The 24,956-nt window shown below is 44.8% G+C and overlaps 1 protein-coding gene across 2 annotated transcripts in view; it reads right to left on the bottom strand.

Moving 5' to 3' along the window:
* TEX55 (testis expressed 55) overlaps positions 1 to 24,956 on the bottom strand; it is a 96,450-nt gene that overhangs the window by 33,009 nt on the left and 38,485 nt on the right. For both annotated transcript variants that reach the window (XM_073618077.1, XM_073618078.1), the window contains one exon: positions 293 to 430. In XM_073618077.1, coding sequence (XP_073474178.1) covers positions 293 to 430 — 138 coding nt within the window. The remainder of the gene's footprint in view (positions 1 to 292; positions 431 to 24,956) is intronic.

The raw sequence follows: 24,956 nt of genomic DNA on the forward strand, positions 1-24,956 counted from the left end.
CTGAAAATTGGCCTGGGCAAGAAGGGGGTAAAAGTGCACAGGGATATTTTACATCTGGCAACACTTACACTTTAATTAGTATTATAAAATACATATTGCAATATACAGGATGACCACTAAGAGGCAGTGTTGCTCCACAATCCTTCACCTATCCAGGGCTCAGTCTTTACAAATATATAAAGTTTCTATATAGAGGATCGATTATAAAATGTTCTTCATAGAGATTGGGGAGTTGTGAACTTTAGACATCATCACTGCCATTTACACTGATTTATTACGGAAGCCGCTTTACCTGGAAAATCTGCAGGACGTTGTGTTTTTCCATGTATTTCAGAGAGCGCTCCAATGGATCTTCGTACGCCGGGGTCGGCGGTGGTAATGTGACCGATCGATGAATCAACTCAGTGATGAGAACCCCACTACTGTCCTTCTAAAAACACAATAATAATAATAATAATAATAATAATAATAATAATAGTAATACAAATTCAGAATTTGAATTAAAAAAGAAAAGGTGATCCTACAAGTGGGTCTTCGGTTCTAGGTGGAGTCTAGTGGGCGGAGTCAGGCTCTGGAACTCCCGGCACAGCTTCCAGCTGTCACTCTGCACACCCTTTGCTATGATCACACTCAGGACCATATCACACTAGCCATCCTTTTTTCTGGTGTCGTTCACTTTCTAGCCAAACCAGCGAGGTGTCGCTACATCGCTGCCTCCTGCTGGCTTTTGCGGCATTGTGAACCAGAGAGCAGCACTGTAGCGGCAGCAGAGAGCTGTTCTTGGTAATCCCGCTACTGGCAAGTTGCTGGCAGCAACAGGATCACTAATCTGATATGACCCGGTCACACCAGTGAGACTTGTCATGCAATACAATCGTTTCAAATCGCATGACAAGTCGCACCCTGTTGTCCGCAATGGAAGCGGTCAAATCGATGCGGCTCTGACTCCATCGGAGTCACACTGATTTTGAAAGCAGTTCCTGCACTACTTCTTGCAAGTTCAAGTGCAACTTGCATTGACGTCTGTGCATGGAGTCGCACAGATGTCTTCCAAGTCGCACTGACATGTGACTTGCTCAAGTGAAGTCGCCTGCTTTCAAAGACCGAAGCATACTGGGAGCTGGACCCCAGGGTCGGGACAAGGGGTGGGCAGGAGGGGAGGCTGCCCTGGGCACTGTGGTATCATGTGAGGTGGCGGAGGGGGTGCCACAAGGAGATTGGGGGAGGGGGTTTGTGCTGAAAGGGGGAATTTGGGGGGGCAGCTGGGGGTAAGTATTATTCTAGGACAGGGGTGTCACACTCAATTTCATCGTGGGCCGCACCAGCATTATGGTTGCTCTCAAAGGGCAAGTTGTATCTGTAACACTAGCTTACCCCTACCCCTTACATTAGATGTCAAGAGCCCCCCCTTCACCAGAAAAGGCCCCCCCGTCATCAGAAGACAAGAGCCCCCCATCATCAGAAGACAAGAGTCCCCCATCATCAGAAGACAAGAGTCCCCCATCATCAGAAGACAAGAGCCCCCCATCATCAGAAGACAAGAGCCCCCCATCATCAGAAGACAAGAGCCCCCATCATCAGAAGACAAGAGCCCCCCGTCACCAGAAGACAAGAGCCCCCGTCATCAGAAGACAAGAGCCCCCCATCATCAGAAGACAAGAGCCCCCCATCATCAGAAGACAAGATTCCCCCATCATCAGAAGACAAGAGCCCCCCATTATCAGAAGACAAAATTCCCCCATCATCAGAAGACAAGAGCCCCTCTTCATCAGAAGACAAGAGCCCCCATCATCAGAAGACAAGAGTCCCCCATCATCAGCAGACAAGAGCCCCCCATCATCAGAAGACAAGAGTCCCCCATCATCAGAAGACAAGAGTCCCCATCATCAGAAGACAAGAGTCCCCCATCATCAGAAGACAAGAACCCCCCATCATCAGAAGACAAGAGTCCCCATCATCAGAAGACAAGAGTCCACCACCATCAGAAGACAAGAGTCCCCCATCATCAGAAGACAAGAGTCCCTCATTATCAGAAGACAAGATTCCCCCTTCATCAGAAGACAAGAGTCCCCCATCATCACAAGACAAGAATCCCCCATCATCAGCAGACAAGAGCCCCCCATCGTCAGAAGACAAGAGCCCCCCATCATCAGAAGACAAGAGCCCCCCATCATCAGAAGACAAGAGCCCCCCATCATCAGAAGACAAGAGTCCCTCATTATCAGAAGACAAGAGTCCACCACCATCAGAAGACAAGAGTCCCCCATCATCAGAAGATAAGAACCCCCCATCATCAGAAGACAAGAGTCCCCCATCATCAGAAGACAAGAGCCCCCCATCATCAGAAGACAAGAGTCCCTCATTATCAGAAGACAAGATTCCCCCTTCATCAGAAGACAAGAGTCCCCCATCATCACAAGACAAGAATCCCCCATCATCAGCAGACAAGAGCCCCCCATCGTCAGAAGACAAGAGCCCCCCATCATCAGAAGACAAGAGCCCCCCATCATCAGAAGACAAGAGTCCCTCATTATCAGAAGACAAGAGTCCACCACCATCAGAAGACAAGAGTCCCCCATCATCAGAAGATAAGAACCCCCCATCATCAGAAGACAAGAGCCCCCCATCATCAGAAGACAAGAGTCCCTCATTATCAGAAGACAAGATTCCCCCTTCATCAGAAGACAAGAGTCCCCCATCATCACAAGACAAGAATCCCCCATCATCAGCAGACAAGAGCCCCCCATCGTCAGAAGACAAGAGCCCCCCATCATCAGAAGACAAGAGCCCCCCATCATCAGAAGACAAGAGCCCCCCATCATCAGAAGACAAGATTCCCCTTTATCAGAAGACAAGAGCCCCCCATTATCAGAAGACAAGAGCCCCCCATCATCAGAAGACAAGAGTCCCCCATCATCAGAAGACAAGATTCCCCCATCATCAGAAGACAAGAGCCCCCCATCATCAGAAGACAAGTTTCCCCTATCATCAGAAGACAAGAGTCCCCCATCATCGGAAGACAAGTTTCCCCCATCATCAGAAGACAAGTTTCCCCCATCATCAGAAGACAAGAGTCCCCCATCATCAGAAGACAAGAGCCCCCCATCATCAGAAGACAAGAGTCCCCCATCATCAGAAGACAAGAGTCCCCCATCATCAGAAGACAAGAGTCCCCCATCATCAGAAGACAAAAGTCCCCCACCCTCTTTCATATCACATGTGCTGCTGCTGGGAAGAAGCTATGGGTGGAGCTCGGAAGCAGAATGTGCAGGGCCTGGAGGAGGACCAGGGGCGGGCTGGAGTCAGCTGCCGGAGTCTGCTGAATGCTGAGACCAGGGGAGGCAGGGACAAGGGGGTGCTATGGCTGTACAGCGAGACACAGGATCTGTAGAAGAAGTTCTGTCCTCCTCTCTGCTGCTGACTGCTGAGCAGGGACGGCCCGTCCATTAAGGGTTCACGGGCACCGCCGCCCCTCCCTCCATCCATGTGTCCGGCCCCTTTCAGGACACTGGCACCTGTATTCCAATGCGGGGGGGGGCTATTTTTTTGAAGCACCGATTAGAGCCAGAGGCTCTAATAGGTTTCAATATAGGGTGGGCTTGGGTCGCAGAGAGTGCACTCCAATCTCACCCAGGTGTGTTACAACAGTGAATGAATCTGTAGTAGGAGTTCTGTCCTTCTCTCTGCTGCTGACTGTTGAGACAAGGTAGGGGTGAAGATGAGGGGGGGGGGGGGGGGCCGCAGCTGCAGGAGAAGTACAAGGACCACATAAATTGGCCTGGTGGGCTGGATTTGCGCCATAGGCTTTGTGTTTGACACGTGTCCTAGGAGGAGAAATTTGTGTGTGTGTGTGTGTGTGTGGGGGGGTAAGAGTGTTGATTTAGGGGGGTTTGTGTTGGGAGAGAGGATGGGGGGAAGAAGATTTGTGCTGCGAGGGGGAACGGGTCCCTCCTCTCGCACAATCCAATAGGCATAAACCTATTGAATTGTGCGAGAGGAGGGACCCATTCTTGGGTATAAATTAGACTACACAAAACTGGAAGTGATGTCCTTGATGATGCCCTGGAGGAGGGGTGAAACGCGTTGATGCACTTTCGTCTCCCGAACCACTGACATCATTTCCACCCTCCGTGGAACGCATGCCAACCAGCGGCACACCCGGAGCTTCATGCTGATGTCTGTTGTGTTTTGGTCTCTTGTAGATACCTTTCAATACAGTACTTCACTATCGGTTCCTTCTCTGTCTCCCACATGATCATGATCGAGCACCTTTGAATACTTATGGAAATCAGCACAGAGTCCCCAGAGAAAACATTTGTCTCCTAATCGATCCGATTGGATCCAAGCCTTTTTGACCCCAGACTGCAAAGCTGTGGGTCCTTGCCATTTGGTGAGTGGGGTCACAATACGGGAGTGTGGCACATGGCACAGTTTAATTGTGGAGCACCAGCAATAACATTGAAGCACTTATGCACTTTTTGAGCACCTTTTAAGCACTTAGCACTTTACTTATATAATCATTCATGCAAATCATGTACATTATGGTGTATTAATTGTACTTTTTCATGTTTTGCAAGCGCTGTTTATATTGTTTTTTCATATTTCAGGGTCTAGTACCCATGTGATAGCTGCTACAAAATGTTGTTTTTATTGATTTCACTGTTCATTACCCTAAGGCTTTGTTGCTCTATATCTTACAAGCGCTGTTTATTCCAATTTATTTGCATCTAGGGTTAGGGTTATGGCTAGGGTTAGGGTTATAGCTAGGATTAGGGTTATGGCTAGGGATAGAATTATAGCTAAGGTTAGGGTTAAAGCTAGGTTTAGGTTTATGGCTAGGGTTAGGGTTACAGCTAGGGTTAGGGTTATGGCTAGGGTTAGGATTATAGCTAAGGTTAGGGTTATAACTAGGGTTAGGGTTATGGCTAGGGTTAGGATTATAGCTAAGGTTAGGGTTATAACTAGGGTTAGGGTTATGGCTAGGGTTAGGATTATAGCTAAGGTTAGGGTTATAACTAGGGTTAGGGTTATGGCTAGGGTTAGGATTATAGCTAAGGTTAGGTTTAAAGCTAGGTTTAGGTTTATGGCTAAGGTTAGGGTTATGGCTAGGGTTAGGGTTATAGCTAAGGTTAGGTTTAAAGCTAGGTTTAGGTTTATGGCTAGGGTTATAGCTAGGGTTATGGCTAGGGTTAGGATTATAGCTAAGGTTAAGTTTAAAGCTAGGTTTAGGTTTATGGCTAGGGTTAGGGTTATAGCTAGGGTTAGGGTTATGGCTAGGGTTATGGCTAGGGTTAGGGTTATGGCTAGGGTTAGGATTATAGCTAAGGTTAGGTTTAAAGTTAGGGTTATAGCTAGGGTTAGGGTTATGGCTAGGGTTAGGTTTATGGCTAGGGTTAGGGTTATGGCTGGGGTTAGGGTTATAGCTAGGGTTAGGGTTATGGCTAGGGATAGGAGTATAGCTAAGGTTAGGTTTAAAGCTAGGTTTAGGTTTATGGCTAGGGTTAGGGTTATGGCTAGGGTTAGGTTTATGACTAGGGTTAAGGTTATAGCTAGGGTTAGGGTTATAGCTAGGGTTAGGGTTATAGCTAGGGTTAGGTTTATAGCTAGGGTTAGGTTTATAGCAAGGGTTAGGGTTATAGCTAGGGTTTGGTTTATAGCTAGGGTTAGGGTTATGGCTAGGGTTAGAGCTCATTTCCCTTGCAGAAGAGACACTAGGAACAGCGATGGATGAACAACTTGCTCAGGAGGGACTTCTCTGCAGAAGGGATGGGCTGGGATAGGGATCAAAAGGCAGACTATGTGATTGTGCTTTACAAAGTCGCACACAAGTCACATGTATATCATGTATATCATGTAGGTGCAACTTTCGTGCAACTTTGCGGGTTTATGTTGTACTCTATGGCCCTAAAGTCTCATGAAAGCCGGACCAAAGTAGTGCATGAACTACTTTAAAGATGCACAAATATGAACGCTTCTCATTGGGACACATGGGGTCCAAAGTCGCATGGCAAGTCGCACAAGTGTGAATGTGGCCTATAAGACTGGAAACACATCATCTGTACTGCAATTAGCTGAAATAAAATTGGGTTGACTTCAACTTTCTGTGTTTTATTAAAGAGCTAAGCTGCTTGTGGATGGTGCCAAGTTAGCAATTGCCCAAAGGTGAGTGTAAGGAGGTATGTCAAAACATAATGCGGCATTTGAAATAGAACAGAATTGTACAATCAAATGGCAGAAAGAAATAGACTGCTACATCACGTAATAGAACTTGGTATACGTCGAAAAAATAAAAAAGCCTTTAGACTGTAATCACTCTGAAAAGGACGGCACAGATCGCCGCCAAGTCAGGAAGGGGTTAACGTACGCAGATCTGGCTCTTACTCTTCAATTACTCCAAGGCAAGCAATCCCAGTCTTGCTGTCTCAGTATATTCGGAGTGGTGTAGACAGGAGGTCGCAGGGGAGCGCCGGACTCAGGAGGATTGGACGCAGCATAAATATTGACGCTCCTTACTTGAAAATCACATTTTTATTGCACAGCTCGACTCATTTGCTTTTCAATCATTTACAGAAGAAATGTAAGCGGGCGATGAATTCCCTCGTTGCCGGGGCGTCATTAATCACCGGCTTACAAATTTTACTGTCACCGATACAAATGTAGTTCCGTCTTCAGCCCTCTCCCCGTCCTGCGAGGTGTACGGTCTCCTCACTATTTCATTCCCCTATCTAGCTTATTCCAGAGCGATTTATAGAGCGCAAAAAACAATTCACGCTGATCTCCATACCGAGGAGCGCGCCATTTAAAGGGGAAAGCTCCTGAAAAGACATTTGTTTTAATCCCTTGTCTACCAAGGTACACTATATTGCCAAAAGTATTGGGACGCCTGCCTTTACACACATGGACTTTAACCACTTAAGGACCAAGCCTCTTTTTGACACTTGTTGTTTACAAGTTAAAATCATTTTTTTTGCTAGAAAAATACTTAGAACCCCCAAACATTATAGAAAGGGGGACACTCAGGGGAGTACAGACGAAAGGGCTGCGCACCCCACAAGATGCATAAAGAAAATGAGAAACCCCCCTAACGGGGCTTTAATGCAGCCAATAATGTGATGTAATACACAATGAGTAGATAATTACGGTCATCTATAACTATTAAGAGCAACGTGACTGTTGTCATACATCTATCCTCTGAAGAAGACCCATTGGGGTCGAAACGCGTCAGTTTTCTACAACTTAGATCTTGTTGCCTAGGGTTTATTTTACTATACACTGTCCCCTGTTATGGGTATTGTTTTTTATCAATTTTGTACTCCAGTTCATGTCCGGACTTTTTAATGTCAGAATTTACTATCTATATTTTTTTTGTACCAATAAAAATTATCTTTGATTATCTACTCATTGTGTATTACATCACATTATTGGCTGCATTAAAGCCCCGTTTTCTTTATGAACCCCCAAACATTATATATTCAGGGCTCAAAATTTTGAGTCCTGAGCTACTAGCCAGGCCTTAAGAGTTACTCGCCACCAGTTGCCCCACCCAATCCCTACCCTACCCCGCCCCTAAACATGCCCTTGTAAATGATAGTCTGAAATGACACTGTTAATATTTTATGCCGAATTAGGTTCCACTACTAGGTTGCAACTTTACAACAATATTAACATAAAGCTCATCAGTGCCGCTTCATCAGTGCCCATCAATGCAGCAGGGATCACAGGGAGGAATTGGGAAGATTGCCAGCCGGATCTCACAGAGCGGGGATCTCCTGCTGTAAATCAGCTGGTATATGAAACGCCGGCTGCTGTCAAAGTCTCGCCTCCTAGACCAGCATTGGACCAGTGTGCTATCGATCATAGGAGCCGGTCCAGGAGGTGGGACTTTGTTTGACAGTGGTGGGCATTTCATATACAAGCTGTGTCACAGCAGGAGATCCCTTCTGTGTGTGATCTGGCCGACTCTCCTCCCTACAGTTTCCTGGCTGATTGCTTCTGCCAGAAACTATCAGCCAGGAAACTGTCGGCCCAGTCTGCCCCTGCTCCACACTCTCCCTCAACTAATTTCCACTCGCCAAATGCGAGCAGGCTAGTGGAAATTTTGAGAGCTGATATATACAGGGCTTTTTTTCTCAGAGAATAGGTGCAGGAACCCCAACCTTCACCCTTTGTTTCTGCACCCTACCCGCCCCTAAGCGCCGTTCCTTGGTTCCACCTCCTACCTACCTCCCAGTACCACCCATTTTAGAGAATACAGAACCAAGTATCATTTTTGCTACTAAGTGATTTGCAGGGAATTTGATAACAAAGAAAGACAGTAAAATAGATCCCCTGCAGTGAGCAACAATAGACCTTACCACAGCAACAGTAGACCTCCCCCCCAGCAATGATAGACCTCCCCCCCAGCAATGATAGACGTCACCCCAGCAAAAATAGAGCCCCCACACAACAAAATACCACCCCAGTAACAATAGACCCTCGGCAGCAACAGTTGTCCCAGCAGACTGCATCAATAGACCCTGCAGGAGGCAGCAACAAAAGACCTCTCCCTCAACAGTAGATCCCTCCCAGCAACATAAGACTATCAACAATAGACCTCCACACAAAAATAGATCCCCCAACAGCAAGCATCAATAGACCCTCCAGCACACCCCAGCACTCCTGGCATACATTCATTTTTGGAGGTGCCGGAACTGCGTTCCACCACGTTCCTGCTGAAAAAAAGCTTTGGATATATATACAGTGGGGACGGAAAGTATTCAGACCCCCTTAATTTTTTCACTTTTTGTTATATTGCTGCCATTTGCTAAAATAATTTAAGTTCATCTTTTTCCTCATTAATGTACACACAGCACCCCATATTGACAGAAAAACACAGAATTGTTGACATTTTTGCAGATTTATTAAAAAAAGAAAAACTGAAATATCACATGGTCCTAAGTATTCAGACCCTTTGCTGTAACACTCATATATTTAACTCAGGTGTTGTCCATTTCTTCTGATCATCCTTGAGATGGTTCTACACCTTCATTTGAGTCCAGCTGTGTTTGATTATACTGATTGGACTTGATTAGGAAAGCCACACACTTGTCTATATAAGACTTTACAGCTCACAGTGCATGTCAGAGCAAATGAGAATCATGAGGTCAAAGGGACTGCCTGAAGAGCTCAGAGACAGAATTGTGGCAAGGCACAGATCTGGCCAAGGTTACAAAAAAAATTTCTGCTGCACTTAAGGTTCCTAAGAGCACAGTGGCCTCCATAATCCTTAAATCAATGACGTTTGGGACGACCAGAACCCTTCCTAGAGCTGGCCATCTGGCCAAACTGAGCTATCGAAGGAGAAGAGCCTTGGTGAGAGAGGTAAAGAAGAACCCAAAGATCACTGTGGCTGAGCTCCAGAGATGCAGTCGGGAGATGTGAGAAAGTTGTAGAAGGTCAACCATCTCTGCAGCCCTCCACTAGTCTGGGCTTTATGGCAGAGTGGCCCAACGGAAGCCTCTCCTCAGTGCAAGACACATGAAAGCCCGCATGGAGTTTGCTAAAAAAACACCTGAAGGACTCCAAGATGGTGAGAAATAAGATTCTCTGGTCTGATGAGATCAAGATAGAACTTTTTGGCCTTAATTCTAAGCAGTATGTGTGGAGAAAACCAGGCACTGCTCATCACCTGTCCAATACAGTCCCAACAGTGAAGCATGGTGGTGGCAGCATCATGCTGTGGGGGTGTTTTTCAGCTGCAGGGACAGGACGACTGGTTGCAATCGAGGAAAAGATGAATGCGGCCAAGTACAGGGATATTCTGGACGAAAACCTTCTCCAGAGTGCTCAGGACCTCAGACTGGGCCGAAGGATTACCTTCCAACAAGACAATGACCCTAAGCACACAGCTAAAATAACGAAGGAGTGGCTTCACAACAACTCCATGACTGTTCTTGAATGGCCCAGCCAGAGCTCTGACTTAAACCCAATTGAGCATCTCTGGAGAGACCTAAAAATGGCCGTCCACCAATGTTTACCATCCAACCTGACAGAACTGGAGAGGATCTGCAAGGAGGAATGGCAGAGGATCCCCAAATCCAGGTGTGAAAAACTTGTTGCATCTTTCCCAAAAAGACTCATGGCTGTATTAGATCAAAAGGGGGCTTCTACTAAATACTGAGCAAAGGGTCTGAATACTTAGGACCATGTGATATTTCAGGTTTTCTTTTTAATAAATCTGCAAAAATGTCAACAATTCTGTGTTGTTCTGTCAATATGGGGTGCTGTGTGTACATTAATGAGGAAAAAAAATGAACTTATATTGTCGCCATTTGCTAAAATCATTTAACAAAGAGTGAAAAATTTAAGGGGGTCTGAATACTTTCCATCCCCACTGTATATATATATATATATATATATATATATTTTCCCCAGACACCCTAGAGAACAAAATGGTGGTCCTTTTAATACTTTACATCACACCGTATTTGCGCAGCGGTCTTACAAGTGCAATTTTTTGGGGAAAAAATACAATTTTTTAAATTAAAAACTAAGACAGCAGTGAAGTTAGACCACTTAATAAGTTTGGCACTTAAAAATCTCTATTGGCGACAATTAAAAATGTCTACAGTTCAACAGTTTTGAGTTACAGAGGAGGTCTAGGGCTATAATTATTGCTCTCGCTCTAAGGATCATGGTGATACCTCACATGTGTGGTTTAACACCGTTTTCATACGTGTTTGCGACATACGTATGCGCCCGCTTCTGCGTGCGAGCTCGCCGGAACGCTTTAATTTTTTTTTTTTTTTTCTTATTTATTTTACTTTTTATGTTTACACTGTCCTTTAAAAAAAAAAATTGGGTCACTTTTATTCCTATTACAAGGAATGTAAACATCCCTTGTAATAGAAAAAAAGTATGACAGGACCTTTTTTAATGTGAGATGTGGGGTCAAAAAGACTTCAGATCTCATATTTACACTAAAATGCAATAATAAAAAAAAAAATGTAAAAAGAAATTCCCTTTTAAGACCATTGGGCGGAAGTGACGTTTGACGTCGCTTCCATTATCCAATGTTATGGAGCCGAGTGGCGGCCATCTTTCCCTCACTCGGCATCCAGCCTCACAGGGGAGAGGACCCGATCGTCTCCGCCGCTACCGACGGCTCCGGTAAGCGGTGGAGATTACCAGAGCGCGGTGGGAGTTGGGGGGGGGGGGGACACCTCTCACGCCGCTGATAAAAGTGATCTTGTGGTAAATACGCCGCAGAGACCAATTTTATCTGAAAGCCAGCCGCCTGACATTTAAGAGGATACCGGGGTTATGGCAGCCATCTGCTGCCATAACAACGGTATTCCACGTCAAAATACCGACGTATAACGACGGTGGCTGGTCGTTAAGTGGTTAATGGCATCCCAGTCTTAGTCCATAGGGTTCAGTACAGTTAAGAACAGTGCACTAAAATGAATGAACTGGTTACTAAAAACAACCAGTAACACTCAAAAAATATTACAGTGAAAAATACAATGAATATGTAAAGAATGTTGGTGGATATGACACAAACTGTGTTAGTGAAACACAGAATAATAACGCAAATAGTGTATCAATGTCCAAATAGGTATGTAGAAATGGAAAAAGTTCTTTCTCCCCAGTATCCAGATGGAACTTAAACATAGGATCAGGAAGGACTGGTTGGTACGCCTGTAGACACTTCAAAGGAATTCACAAAGAAGAAGTTGGGCACTCTTACCAGATATGATGGACACACATGCCATACGGCTGTGAGTCAAACGAGCTCAAAGTCCTTGGTTCCTGGTAGTGTGAAGATGCCACACTGGGCACACTGATCGATTTGCGACTCCAGATGATATGGACAAGCAAAAACACAAATTAAGTGCAGCGCAAATAGTAAAGTCCATATATGAGGGAAACACAATTCTCCTGAAGTACAATACTCCTTCCTATTATGGGAACACCACGAGATCTTCTCCACTCCATGTGCATATAAAAATGCTTACCAGATGGAAGGTCATACAAGGCATGGATTCCAGAATCCTGGATGTACACAGCTCGTATCCTCCAGTGATCTTCGCTTATTCCCAGCAGATGTCTCCAATGAGCAGATGGACTCTCACTTAGACCAGTTCCACTTGGACTAAGTTCCCACAGCCTCACAAAGAGCAGGCTCAGAATGAGTCCTACACACAGTTATAGAGACTGCAAGCACCTGATATGGACAAGCAGCAGTGAACACCCAACAGTCAAGCCAATCCAAGGGATGATGGTATCAGTGAACGATCATCAGTGCCCCAGTGGAAGACCTTTTGAGTCGAAACGCGTCGGACCAGCACCTCTTAGCTTCCCACATTGCTTTTATTCTCTTAATCGTTTTTTTGTGATCACTTTTTTTTCTCACATATCCAGCATTCCGCTGTAGGATATTTTACCTCAATAAACCACCATATTTGGTTGACCTGCACCATATGGAGCCCATTTGTTCTTTTTCATTTTATATCTGGGCACTGATGATTGTTCACTGATACCATCATCCCTTGGATTGGCTTGACTGTCGGGTGTTCACTGCTGCTTGTCCATATCATCTGGAGTCGCAAATCGATCAGTGTGCCCAGCGTGGCATCTTCACACTACCAGGAACCAAGGACTTTGAGCTTGTTTGACTCACAGCCGTATGGCATGTGTGTCCATCATATCTGGTAAGAGTGCCCAACTTCTTCTTTGTGAATTCCTTTGAAGTGTCTACAGGCGTACCAACCAGTCCTTCCTGATCCTATCTTTAAATTCCATCTGGATAGTGGGAGAAAGAACTTTTTCCATTTCTACATACCTATTTGGACATTGATACACTATTTGCGTTATTATTCTGTGTTTCACTAACACAGTTTGTGTCATATCCACTGACATTTTTTACATATTCATTGTATTTTTCAGTGTAATATTTTTTTGTGTGTTACTGGTTGTTTTTAGTAACCAGTTCATTCATTTTAGTGCACTGTTCTTTTTTAGGCACATGCACATATGTTTCCACATGGTCACATTTTTTAGCGCTACACTAATTTTTTGTATATTCCAATTCGAAAACTATTCCAATTTGAAAGCTTTTCAAATTCGTAAAGTATTCAAAAACGATTCGAAAACCGATTCCAATTCGAATTTTGTCCAAATGTTGTTTTTTTTTCGGATTCGTTTAAAATTCGGTACTATTGTAATTCGGATACATCCAAATTTCCCAAAAAATTGAAAATTCGTCCGAATTTCAATTCGGAACTGAACGGACATGTCTACAGTGAAGCTGAATTGGCAGCTCATGGCACAGAGCCGGTCCTGTCATTCCCATTGATTTTCTATCCTGGCCCAGCATTGTCATTCTCAGTCCCATAAACCACATTATTGGCGGGAGGACCGAGCGTAAAACCGCGCCCGGACCCCTCCGCCCTAAACTGATTCCACTCATTATTAGAAGCTTTTCATTCTTCTATATCAGTTTGGGGGTCACCCAGAGCCTGCAACACAATCACCTCCTCCGCTGTGATTGGATTATACTCCGCTCCCCGTACACCGCCCCCCTCCTCGCCAGCTCGCTCATCGCTTCTAATTTCAATGAAGAACTTGTTTTCACATCATTGTCTATCAGAGCCCTTCATATTACAGTCTATGAATTAGGACGCCGATCGATGTGAAATCAAATCTCTATAGATTAATAGTCCCGATGCCTTTATTAAAAGGGAACCTCCAGTCTATGTGACGTTTTCTGTAAACATGCATATAATAGTTAACAAATTAAAGTGATTGTAAATCTCAGACATGAAATCTGAACAAAGCATAGCCCTCTATAGTGTGTCTCAATCCAGAGCACTAAAGAGTTCATTTACTAAAGGCAAATAGACTGTGCACTTAGCTTAGTAAATGTAAACTAAAGCTCAGCTGACTTCCATCATCCAATTGTGTGCAAGCAAAAATGCTTTTTTTATATATATATTTTCCTTGGGTATTCTTTGCAAAGTGAAGAATTATCTCATTTACTAAGCCCTGGAGCAACTGCGCTTTACAAAGTGCACAGTCCAGTTGCTTTTAGTAAATCAACCCCTGAGTGTCATTTCTGTCTGCTAACTCGTTCCTCTGCTATCAGCATGAGTCATCACTTCTGACAAGTTCTCCTGACACCAAGAGATAAATGGTGACAGGGGAGGGACCCTCCAGCTGATTGACAGCCTCAGCTCTGTTCCTGTGTGCTGTGTGAAGCGGGTAGGGGGATGTACCTTTCCTCCAATCAGCTCTCAGAACTCTCCTCACTGAGCTTTCCAGAGTGTAACTTCGGTTCTCCACCCCTTTTTATTCTGAACTCTCAGACAAGCTTTATAAATTCAGCACTTTGAACAGCTGTAGAGAAGAGAAGACTGCAGGTACAAGCTTATGTAGGAGGATTTGTTTCATCTCTGTGTATCACCTGAGGCCAGTCACTTCACTGGGTGTATGTGAGGGTTTGCTAACGTTAAATTACAGTGGAATCTTGGATTATGAGCATAATCCGCTCCAGGAGAATGCTTGTAATCCAAAGCACTCGCATATCAAAGATAATTCGTTCCACATTGACTTCTAATTCATGCATTACCACAGGTGGCCGGGGGGGGGGGGGGTTTGGGGGTTGCCGGAGAGACTTGGAATTACTTGGAGATCGCTCGGAAACACTCGGGAACTGAGTATTTCTGAGTATTTCTGAGTGTTTCCGAGTATTTCCGAACGGCTCAGAGTGTCACCGGCGCCCCCGCACCTCTGGCCAAATGCGGTACTGCACACCGCAGAGGCTTGAATCCTGCTAATTTTACGAGACAACACTCACAAACCGAGTCAGGATTTTAAAAAAACAATAGCTCGTATTGCGTAACGCTCGTTAACTGCGTTACTCGCGATCCGAGGTTCCACTGTATAACTAAAGGCAAAGCTTTTTGTGTGGTTTTGGATAGAGGGGAGAGGAATTAGAACCCCTGCCTGATTTTATTGCGGTCTGAAGGAGATTCACCCTCTCTATTTCTCCTGTTTACCATTATCATTGAAAGTGAAAGAAAATCACACATTTTGGGCTGTCCCCAGAAAAGAAATAAAGGGAAATCTTCCAATGGGGACACTAGTTAGTGACAGGGGGGGGTCCCCATGGGATTTACTTAATTATTTACAGGGAATTCCTCTGACTTCCTGTTTGGCTATGGGACAGGAAGTGAAGGGAAAGCTCTGCAATGGGACACAGATGGCAAAGAAAATAAAAGTGCTCATCAATGCAGCCTCACCTGTGCCCACCTTTGCAGACACACTGTGCCCACTAACTATTGCAGCCACACTGTGCCCCCCATTGCAACCACACTGTGCCCATTGCAGCCTCACTGTGCTCGTTGCAGCCTCACTGTGCCTGTTGCAGCCTCACTGTGCCCATTGCAGCCTCACTGTGCCCATTGCAGCCTCACTGTGCCCATTGCAACCACACTGTGCGCATTGCAACCACACTGTGCCTGTTGCAGCCTCACTGTGCCCATATCATCCTCAATGTGCCCATTGCAACCTCATTGTGCCCATTGCAACCACACTGTGCGCATTGCAACCACACTGTGCCCATATCAGCCTCACTGTGCCCATTGCAACCACACTGTGCCCATTGTAGCCACACTGTGCCCATTGCAGCCACACTGTGCCCATATCAGCCTCACTGTGCCCAATGCAGCCTCGCCTGGGCAGAGGAATGCATGGCTGGAGGAAGAGGAGAGCCGCGGTATAGCGCGCTGTTACCGGTGCTTACATTATAATTGTCTCCGCTCTGCTCGACACAGCCCCGCCTCCTCCTGACCCCATGCCTGTGATAGATAGAACTACTCCCAGCATTGGACCGGCGTTCTGTCTATCACAGGCGCAGGTCAGGAGGAGGCGGGGCTGTGTCAGCGCCGGTAACAGTGTGCTATCCCGCGGCTCTCCTCTTCCTCCCCTGGGCGATCGCTGGGAGAACGGCTCCCGATCAACCCCGCCAGTGGTGCTCTCCCCCCCTCTCGCAGGCAGGCAGCCCAGCTCGTAAGCCCTCATTTTCCACTCGCAAAATGCAAGTAGGCGAGTGGAAAATTTGAGGGCTGGCATAGTTCACACCAGTGATTGCAGTTCCAGTGCGTTCCAGTTCCAGAAAAAAAGTAGAACATGCTGCATTTTTCCTGTACTGGAAAGCTGTAACATGCTTTAAAGACGCACTGAAACACACATGTCCTTATTTAAGGTTAGGAAAAAAGAGGGGGGAAAACGCACTGGAACGCATCAAAAATGCAGCAAAAACGTGCATGCAGAAAAGCATCTGGAATGCATCCGGATTGCGTTTGTATGGTGTGAACTGGCTCTTAGTCCAGATGCAAGCAGTGGGAGGAGTTATGCAAATATCATACCGCCTTGATGGGCGGGTGTTTGGAGGAGTGGGCGTTCCTAGGTAGGCTGAATTTGCATGCAGACCACCCTAGATGATACCCACTTCAGTACTCCTCTAAAGACCCATTAGCCCTGTTGCAAGAAGTGGGAGGAGTTATGCAAATATCATATTGCCTTGATGGGTGTGTGTCAGTCTGGAGGAGTGGGCGTTCCTAGGAAGGCCTTGGTAATGCCCACATGTCATGCTGAACCTCCAAGAACTGAAATCCAATTACGCCAGATGATGCTGGATGTCCTCCAGCAAGGCAATGAGGCAGACTGTATCTGACCTGCTGTGGCTTCTGATGCACAATGTGAGAAGCTCACAGTGTGCAGTGAAAGCAGAGTAGGCCATTTCAGTACACAGAAATCCAGTATGCCCCTAACTTCAGTATTAGAGTGACAAAGGGACCTTCTCTACACCGAAATCCTGAGCAGTATTACCTGAGCTCTCACCTTCTGGACTATAGAACATCTCCCCCTCTCCTCATCTCTATAACCTGTCTTTGATTACATTCCCCCTCCACCCCAAACCACACACTTAGGGCCGGTTCACACCATAGAAACGCAGTGCAGATGCTTGTCTGCATGCGCGTGTTTGGCGAGTTCCAGTGCGTTTTTGATGCGTTTTTTATGCAGTCCAGTGCATTTTTTCCCCCTCTTTTTTCTTAAACTTAAATAAGGTCAAGTGTTCCAGTGCATTTTTAATGCTTTTTATAGCGTTCCAGTGCAGGAAAGATGCAGCATGTTCTACTTTTTTTTCTGGAAGGCACTGGAACTACAAGCACTGGTGTGAACTGTGCCATTAAAGACCATATAACCTACTCTCTATGCGTTTTTTGATGCATGAAAAAAAAACGCACTGGACTGCATAAGGTGTGAACTGGCCCTTACTCACACTTGCATTAGTCTCCCTCCGCTGCATATAAATATATATATATATATATATATATATATATATATATATATATATATATATATATATATATATATACACAATGTATGTCCAGTCCACCAATCAGAAATCCTTTAGCTGGGGTCTTATAGGACATGATTGGCTGGTATGGTCACACTATGCTCCCTTGCAGTGCTGGTACTTCCTTGCATGGTGTTACCACCCTTAGGCAGGAATGAAGTGGCAATCACGTCATGAGCGTCTTCGCTGTCCCTCCACATCATACAGCCCTCCCTTGTGTTTATATTGCAATAGAAATCTGGAGCCATTGCGACAATTATTCTTTATCACTCCATAATCACAGGCCTGAGCTGCACAAACTGGTTGAAGGGTAAATAAAATCTTAATCCTGGGCACAAAAACTTTAAATATATTCCTTGGTAGCCACGAATGATATAGATCTAATTTGTGTGCACTAAATATCTTTGCAAACCCAGATTTTTTTTTTTTTTTTTTAATTGTATTTTTTATTAAATTTTTTTCAAGAAAAAGGATACAAACAGAGAATAAATGCCAAACATGTAGTACAGCTTATAAGAATGATAATTGAAAAGGCATATAACAGATGTTAAAACTATAGATATATCGCTACAATGCTACAAAATTCACAAGAGCAAAATAATTCAACTGTATAGTCTGGGGAGGGTGGAGGGGTGGGGGGTGGGGGGGGGGCAGGGAGCATGCGGCACAAACATAAAAAACATATTTCACATAAAAGGAATTGTTGTTCTCTGGATCCAGTGTCAGTGGGGTCCCCAGAGCGCCCAAACTGAGGAACCAGGACGCCCCAGGGAGAACCCACCTAGGGGGGGGGGGGGAGTGGGAAGAAAGGGAGGGAGCACCATGGAATCACAAAAAGAACAAGCTAACAAGACTAAAGAAACATAAAATGTAGTACCTATGCTTAAAAATGTGCTGCACCACCGGAGGGATAGTGAAAACAGCACCTGGGTTAAGCTTCGACTGATCCCACAAGTCCCAAGTCTTGGAAAATTGAGGAAGTGTATCATGGATCGTCGCAGTCATGTGTTCCATCCTGCGAATTTGTTCCACTATTTGCAGAACCTGTGTAAGGATGGATGGGGAGGGGGAACAACCATCTCAGAGGTATCGCCCTCTTTGCTGCCAGGAGAAAAAAGGCGGCTAACTTTTGGGCATGTCTGGAGATACCAGGGAACGGCAAGCCCAAAAGATATTGGATCGGGTCCAGAGGGAGAGTAGTTTCAAAGAGCTCTTGTAGATGGGTTTGGATGGAGGACCAAAAAGGCTGAATCATGGGACATTCCCAGAAAATGTGGAAATGGGAGCCGACGTCACCCCGGCATCTCCAGCACACCTGGGAAGCTTTGGGATCATATCTATGTAAGATCTCTGGGGTGCTATACCAAAAAAGTAGTATCTTATAGGTCATCTCCCTCTGCTCCTCACACCTTGAAGACTTGGAAGTGGCCTCCCAAATCTTCTGCCACTGAGGGAGTTGGATAGGTCGCTTAATAATATGGGACCATTTCTGCACGTAGGAGTGCAATGTGTCGGCGAGTGAAGAAGTTTCATGCAGGTATCTATAGATATCTGAAATAAGATGGGCTTGGTATGGGCCTTGAGAACATAATAGTTCAAATGAGGTAGGTTTATCTAAGGTCAAAGTAGGGGATTATTGCCCCGTACACACGGTCGGACTTTGTTTGGACATTCCGACAACAAAATCCTAGGATTTTTTCCCACGGATGTTGGCTCAAACTTGTCTTGCATACACACGGTCACACAAAGTTGTCGGAAAATCCGATCGTTCTAAATGTGGTGACGTAAAACACGTACGTCGGGACTATAAACGGGCAGTGGCCAATAGCTTTCATCTCTTTATTTATTCTGAGCATGCGTGGCACTTTGTCCGTCGGATTTGTGTACACACGATCGGAATTTCCGACAACGGATTTTGTTGTCGGAAAATTTTATATCCTGCTCTCAAACTTTGTGTGTCGGAAAATCCGATGGAAAATGTGTGATGGAGCCTACACACGGTCGGAATTTCTGACAACAAATTCCTATCACACATTTTCCATCGGAAAATCCGACCGTGTGTACGGGGCGGAAAAAGTGATTTTAGCCCGGATCAACCACCAGGTTATATCAATTAATTGAGTATGAACAGATATTCATCCAAAAAATAATAATAATAATGATGGGTGCAGTTTGGGTCGCCTTATAAGGCATACAAAAATAACAAGGAAAAAGAGATTCCCCAAAGGAAGGCAAAACCCAAACTCAATCTGTCAAAAAACAATATATTTATTAGGCTATAAACACCACACAAAGATACAAAAATTGGCAATTATGGGCAAATCAGGGAAGAATTCAAATGACTAAATAAAATTGATAACGTTATCATTAAAAACAACGGAGCCGCGGCCAAGCATACCCCATACACACACCAATCACAACAGCAGATTCTAACTAGATCGGCTAGTATTGAATAATGTAGGACCTCAGATAAGTCCAAGTACAGACGGTGTGGCGGTGTGGGGGTGGGGTGGATGAATGTAGATTAGATTTGGTAATTATTATTTGTTTTTAATGATAACGTTATCAATTTTATTTAGTCATTTGAATTCTTCCCTGATTTGCCCATAATTGCCAATTTTTGTATCTTTGTGTGGTGTTTATAGCCTACTAAATATATTGTTTTTTGACAGATTGAGTTTGGGTTTTGCCTTCCTTTGGGGAATCTTTTTCCTTGTTATTTTCGTGTGTACGGGGCATTAGAGGAAAAATAATGTTTGAATTGGAGATAAAAGTAAAATAAATGCTTAGGGATCTGATATTTACGCTGTAGTTCATTAAAAGGTAAAAGTGCGTGGGTGAGCGGGTGCACAAGATTTCTGAGCTGGACATTAAGACATCAATGGCTGTGTTGTGTGTTGAGTTATTTTGAGAAGACAGCAAATTTACACTGTTATACAAGCTGTACACTCACTACTTTACATTGTAGAAAAGTGTCATTTCTTCAGTGTTGTCACATGAAAAGATAGAATAAAATATTTACAAAAATGTGAGGGGTGTACTCACTTTTGTGAGATACTGTGTGTATATATATATATATATATATATATATATATATATATATATATATATATATATATATATATATATATATATATATTTATATATATATATATATGTAGCAAACTCAGTGCTTTCTCCGGTGTGTCAAAGTATCAGATTATTACTTTGATCTCTTCACCCCAAAGCAATTGCTAATTATTTTCTTTTGGGCTTACCATTACCTTACTTCCAGTGTCCATCCTAGGGGTACTCATCACTCGTTCAATTGAAACACTGGCTCTAACACTTATGCCGCGTACACACGAGCGGACATTACGGCGGACTTTGCCCGGCGGACTGGATTTCGTCGGACAATTCGATGTGTGTGGGCTCCAGCGGACTTTGTTTTCTCAAAAGTTGGACGGACTTAGATTTGAAACTTGTTTAAAATTTATCCGTTGAAATCGAGTCCGGTCGAAAAGTCCGCCGTCTGTATGCTAGTTCGACGGACAAAAAGCCATGCTAGGGCAGCTATTGGCTACTGGCTATGAACTTCCTTGTTTTAGTCCGGTCGTACGTCATCACGTACGAATTCGACGGACTTTGGTGGATTGTGTGTAGGCAAGTCCGTTCATTCAGAAAGTCCGTCGGAAAGTACATCGAAAAGTCCGCCGGGCAAAGTCCGCCGTAATGTCCGCTCGTGTGTACGCGGCATTAGTCCTTTTTTCTCTTTCCAAGTTTTATTCAGTAACATCACACGCAATAGAAAGACAGAGGGTGAATAAGGGATTCAGGTACCTTGAACGTTGCAGTCGGAGATAATTTCTACATCCAGCGAATAACACTTCCAAAGCTGGATTCAGCAATCACCGGATAGGCCCCTCTCACTGACCTAGCAGCCGTTGCAATGCTCGAACACGGTCTCTGCCACAGACCTCACGATTCTGGATGAACAAAATGTGGATGATCTGAAGGGTCTCTGCCACAGACGTACAGTCTTGAAAGAACTGACTGTGGTACTAATCCAAGATGCGTCTCCGACTGAGTTCCCAGGCTCTTCTCAAGATACCAGCCTTATGCTCGGTTCTCTCCCAAAGAGTCATCCCCTGGTCACTGCAGTCCCTTGCTTCTTCCTGCAGACCTGACAGCAAAGAGACCATCATGCCGACCCATAGGCCACCAAGACTCTGATCCTTCCTTTAGTAGCTAGGCCTTAGATCTGCCAAGCTCAAGGCAGAACTTTAAGGATTCGTAGTCTCCCAAGCCAGGAGGGCCACGAGGTGGGGAGCGCCAACCCACCCCCCGAGCCCGGGGGGTCAGGAAGCGCAGACCAACAGATAGCCAAAAAACAACCACGAAAGATGGCGTCTGTGGCTTAAATACCCCTACCCAGAAATGTCCGGTGTGTGAACCACTCCCACCGAAAAGCCTCTGAGCAACGAGTAGTCAATGTGTTTGAACAGACTGTATTTCCCGATCCACCAATGATGACAGCACCACCCATGGTTAGATGGAAATCTGCACAGTCCAGCCAATCTGGCACAGAAACCATTACATTTAGGAATAATAAGTTGAGCCAAAACTGTAGCTTCAACTAATTTAAATTTCAAAAAGAAAATAGTGTCTGCTCATTAGGAGCAGGGCGCTACAGATATATATATATATAAAATGTTCGGGGGTTCAAAAAATTATGATTTTTTTACATGTAGGAAAGAAGTGTCAGAATTGGCCTGGGTGGGAAGTAGTTAAAGTGGGGTTCCACCCAAAAAAACAAAGAAAGATACATGAAAAATCCTAAAAAAAAACAAAAAAAACATTTGGATATTTTTTTTTTAACTTACCTCTAAATGCCTGTTGCTAGGGGATCCCTCGTAGTCTGCCCCTTCCAGTGCCTGGGCTGTTGACATCACTTCCCCCTCGGCACAGGAAGGGCTCCGCTCTGCTCCCTCCCTCCTGTCAATCATCTGGGACCCATTACAGGTCCCAGGTGACTGAGAGGCCAATCACGGCGCCCAGGGTCCAGTGATGCGGGGGATCGAAGCCCCGCTCGTCTCCCCCTCCGTTCAGCGGCGCCGGCATTGCAACTGTGGGCGCCAGCCTGGCGCCCACAGTTGCAATGCCGGCGCCGCTGAACGGAGGGGGAGACGAGCGGGGCTTCGATCCCCCGCATCACTGGACCCTGGGACAGGTAAGTGTCCAATTAAAAGTCAGCGGGCTGCAGTATTTGTAGCTGCTGACTTTAAATTTTTTTTTTTTACTGGACCCCCTGGGTGGAACTCCTCTTTAAGTGGTGGCCATTGAGGAATGCAAGTTAACAAGTGTTTTTGTGGCAGGAGTTCAGCTTTAAATTTAACGTTCCACCTCTTTTAGAAATTCATGTTTGTAGGATGCTATCAGCAGTTTATTTTATAGGCTGAATTTTTTGTTTGAACTTCCCATTCATGCAGTTCCAGGATCTCGGCTCGGTTTAGCACATTATGTCTATATAAAGTAATAAAAATAATATTGTCATAATGGCCTCAAATTTCCTTTTCATAACATGCATAAGGGAGGGCTGTATAATGTGGAGTGACAGCCGAGCCGCTTATGACGTGACTGGCAAATCATTCCTCCGCTTGTATCAGGAGGAGAGTACAGGAGGGTAATGGACCGTACATTCATACAATGCTGGAGCAGAATAGCTCTGACCCAGCAACTACCAAAGCCAGAGTTATATGGATGTAATAAAAAGAAATGTTTGTGCTTTGGGTAAACTTGTGGCCTTTTCTGTTATGTCAATTGTGCAGTAAAACACAAAGAAACCAAGGACGGGCGTATGACCAGAGACTGTTAGAGTGATAAGACTATTACAGGACTACAAGGTGAAAACCTTCCTTATTAACCAATAAGAAACGATAATACAGCCTATCCATTCACTAGAGACCGGTGACATCACTGAGAATGTAGCCTATCCATTCACTAGAGACCGGTGACATCACTGAGAATGCAGCCTATCCATTCACTAGAGACCAGTGACATCACTGAGAATACAGCCTATCCATTCACTAGAGACCGGTGACATCACTGAGAATACAGCCTATCCAATCACTAGAGACCGGTGACATCACTGAGAATACAGCCTATCCAATCACTAGAGACCGGTGACATCACTGAGAATACAGTCTATCCATTCACTAGAGACCGGTGACATCACTGAGAATACAGCCTATCCAATCACTAGAGACCGGTGACATCACTGAGAATACAGCCTATCCAATCACTAGAGACCGGTGACATCACTGAGAATACAGTCTATCCATTCACTAGAGACCGGTGACATCACTGAGAATACAGCCTATCCAATCACTAGAGACCGGTGACATCACTGAGAACGCAGCCAATCCATTCACTAGAGATCAGTGACATCACATAACTGCTTGCCGCCTGGCCACAGTATGTTTACTGCAGCAGGGCAGCACGGGCAGGCTGGATCACTTATATGTACATGTACATCAGCCAGCTCGCTCCAGGTTAGGGGTGCACATGGGCGTGCCCGCTGCTAATCCACACTGTCACTGGCTACAGCAAGATTTTGTCAGTTGGTCCCGGCCAATGATTTATGCCTAAGACCTGCTGAACAGCTGTAGCCAATCACAGCACAGAGCCCTGTGTTTACATATACACAGAGCTCTGTACACAGATCAGCGATCTGGTTGCTTCTTTTTTTATATATATATATATATAAATAAAATAACAAAATTAAAAACCCAGTGATGATCCAATACCACCAAAAGCTCTATTTGTGTGATGATATATATTTCATTTGTGTAGTGTTGCATGACCGCACAATCCCCAGTTAAAGTAGTGCAGTGCTGAACAGCAAAAAATGCTCTGGTCATGAAGGGGGGTAAAATCTTCAGGAGGTAAAGTGGTTAATTTTGGTCAAAGCTGCACAGTTTGTTTTTATCTACAGGTGCCCCATACCTGCATAGCCAGTTTTTTTTGTAACAGTGAACTAACTTTTTAAGTAAACAGGTTTGCAAAATAACCCGCATTATTTATAGGTAATGTTACCTATTTGATTTTGAGGCAAATGGTGTCAATGGGACGGGAAGTGTGGAAAAATCATCTAGAAAAGGACACATTATAGGCATGTCCACATGGGGTGCCAGGTGAGCCTGGGCACACCCTAATCACCCGGTACTATGCAGATTCCCCCTGCTGCCTGGCTGCAAAGAAAAGGATCGGGGAATCTCTGTTCTTAGTCCCTTTCTCTGTCTCAAAAGTGAGAAATCAGGGGTCTAATCAGACCCCTGGTATTTCACCAACCCCCCCCCCCCCCACGGGGCTCCTACAAAAACTGTAAAGAAAAACAATCAAAAATAATATTGTAAAGAAGAAAAAAAAATTGCAAAAAAAAAAAAAAGAAAATAAACTACTGACATCAATCTCTGTTCTACTAACACTGTCCACTGCCCTACATTTTATATACAGGTATATATACAGTATGTCACAAAAGTGAGTACACACCTCACATTTTAGTAAATATTTT

The sequence above is a fragment of the Aquarana catesbeiana genome, linkage group LG02, assembly GCF_042186555.1.
Source record: "Aquarana catesbeiana isolate 2022-GZ linkage group LG02, ASM4218655v1, whole genome shotgun sequence".
Classification (NCBI taxonomy): Eukaryota; Metazoa; Chordata; class Amphibia; order Anura; family Ranidae; genus Aquarana; species Aquarana catesbeiana.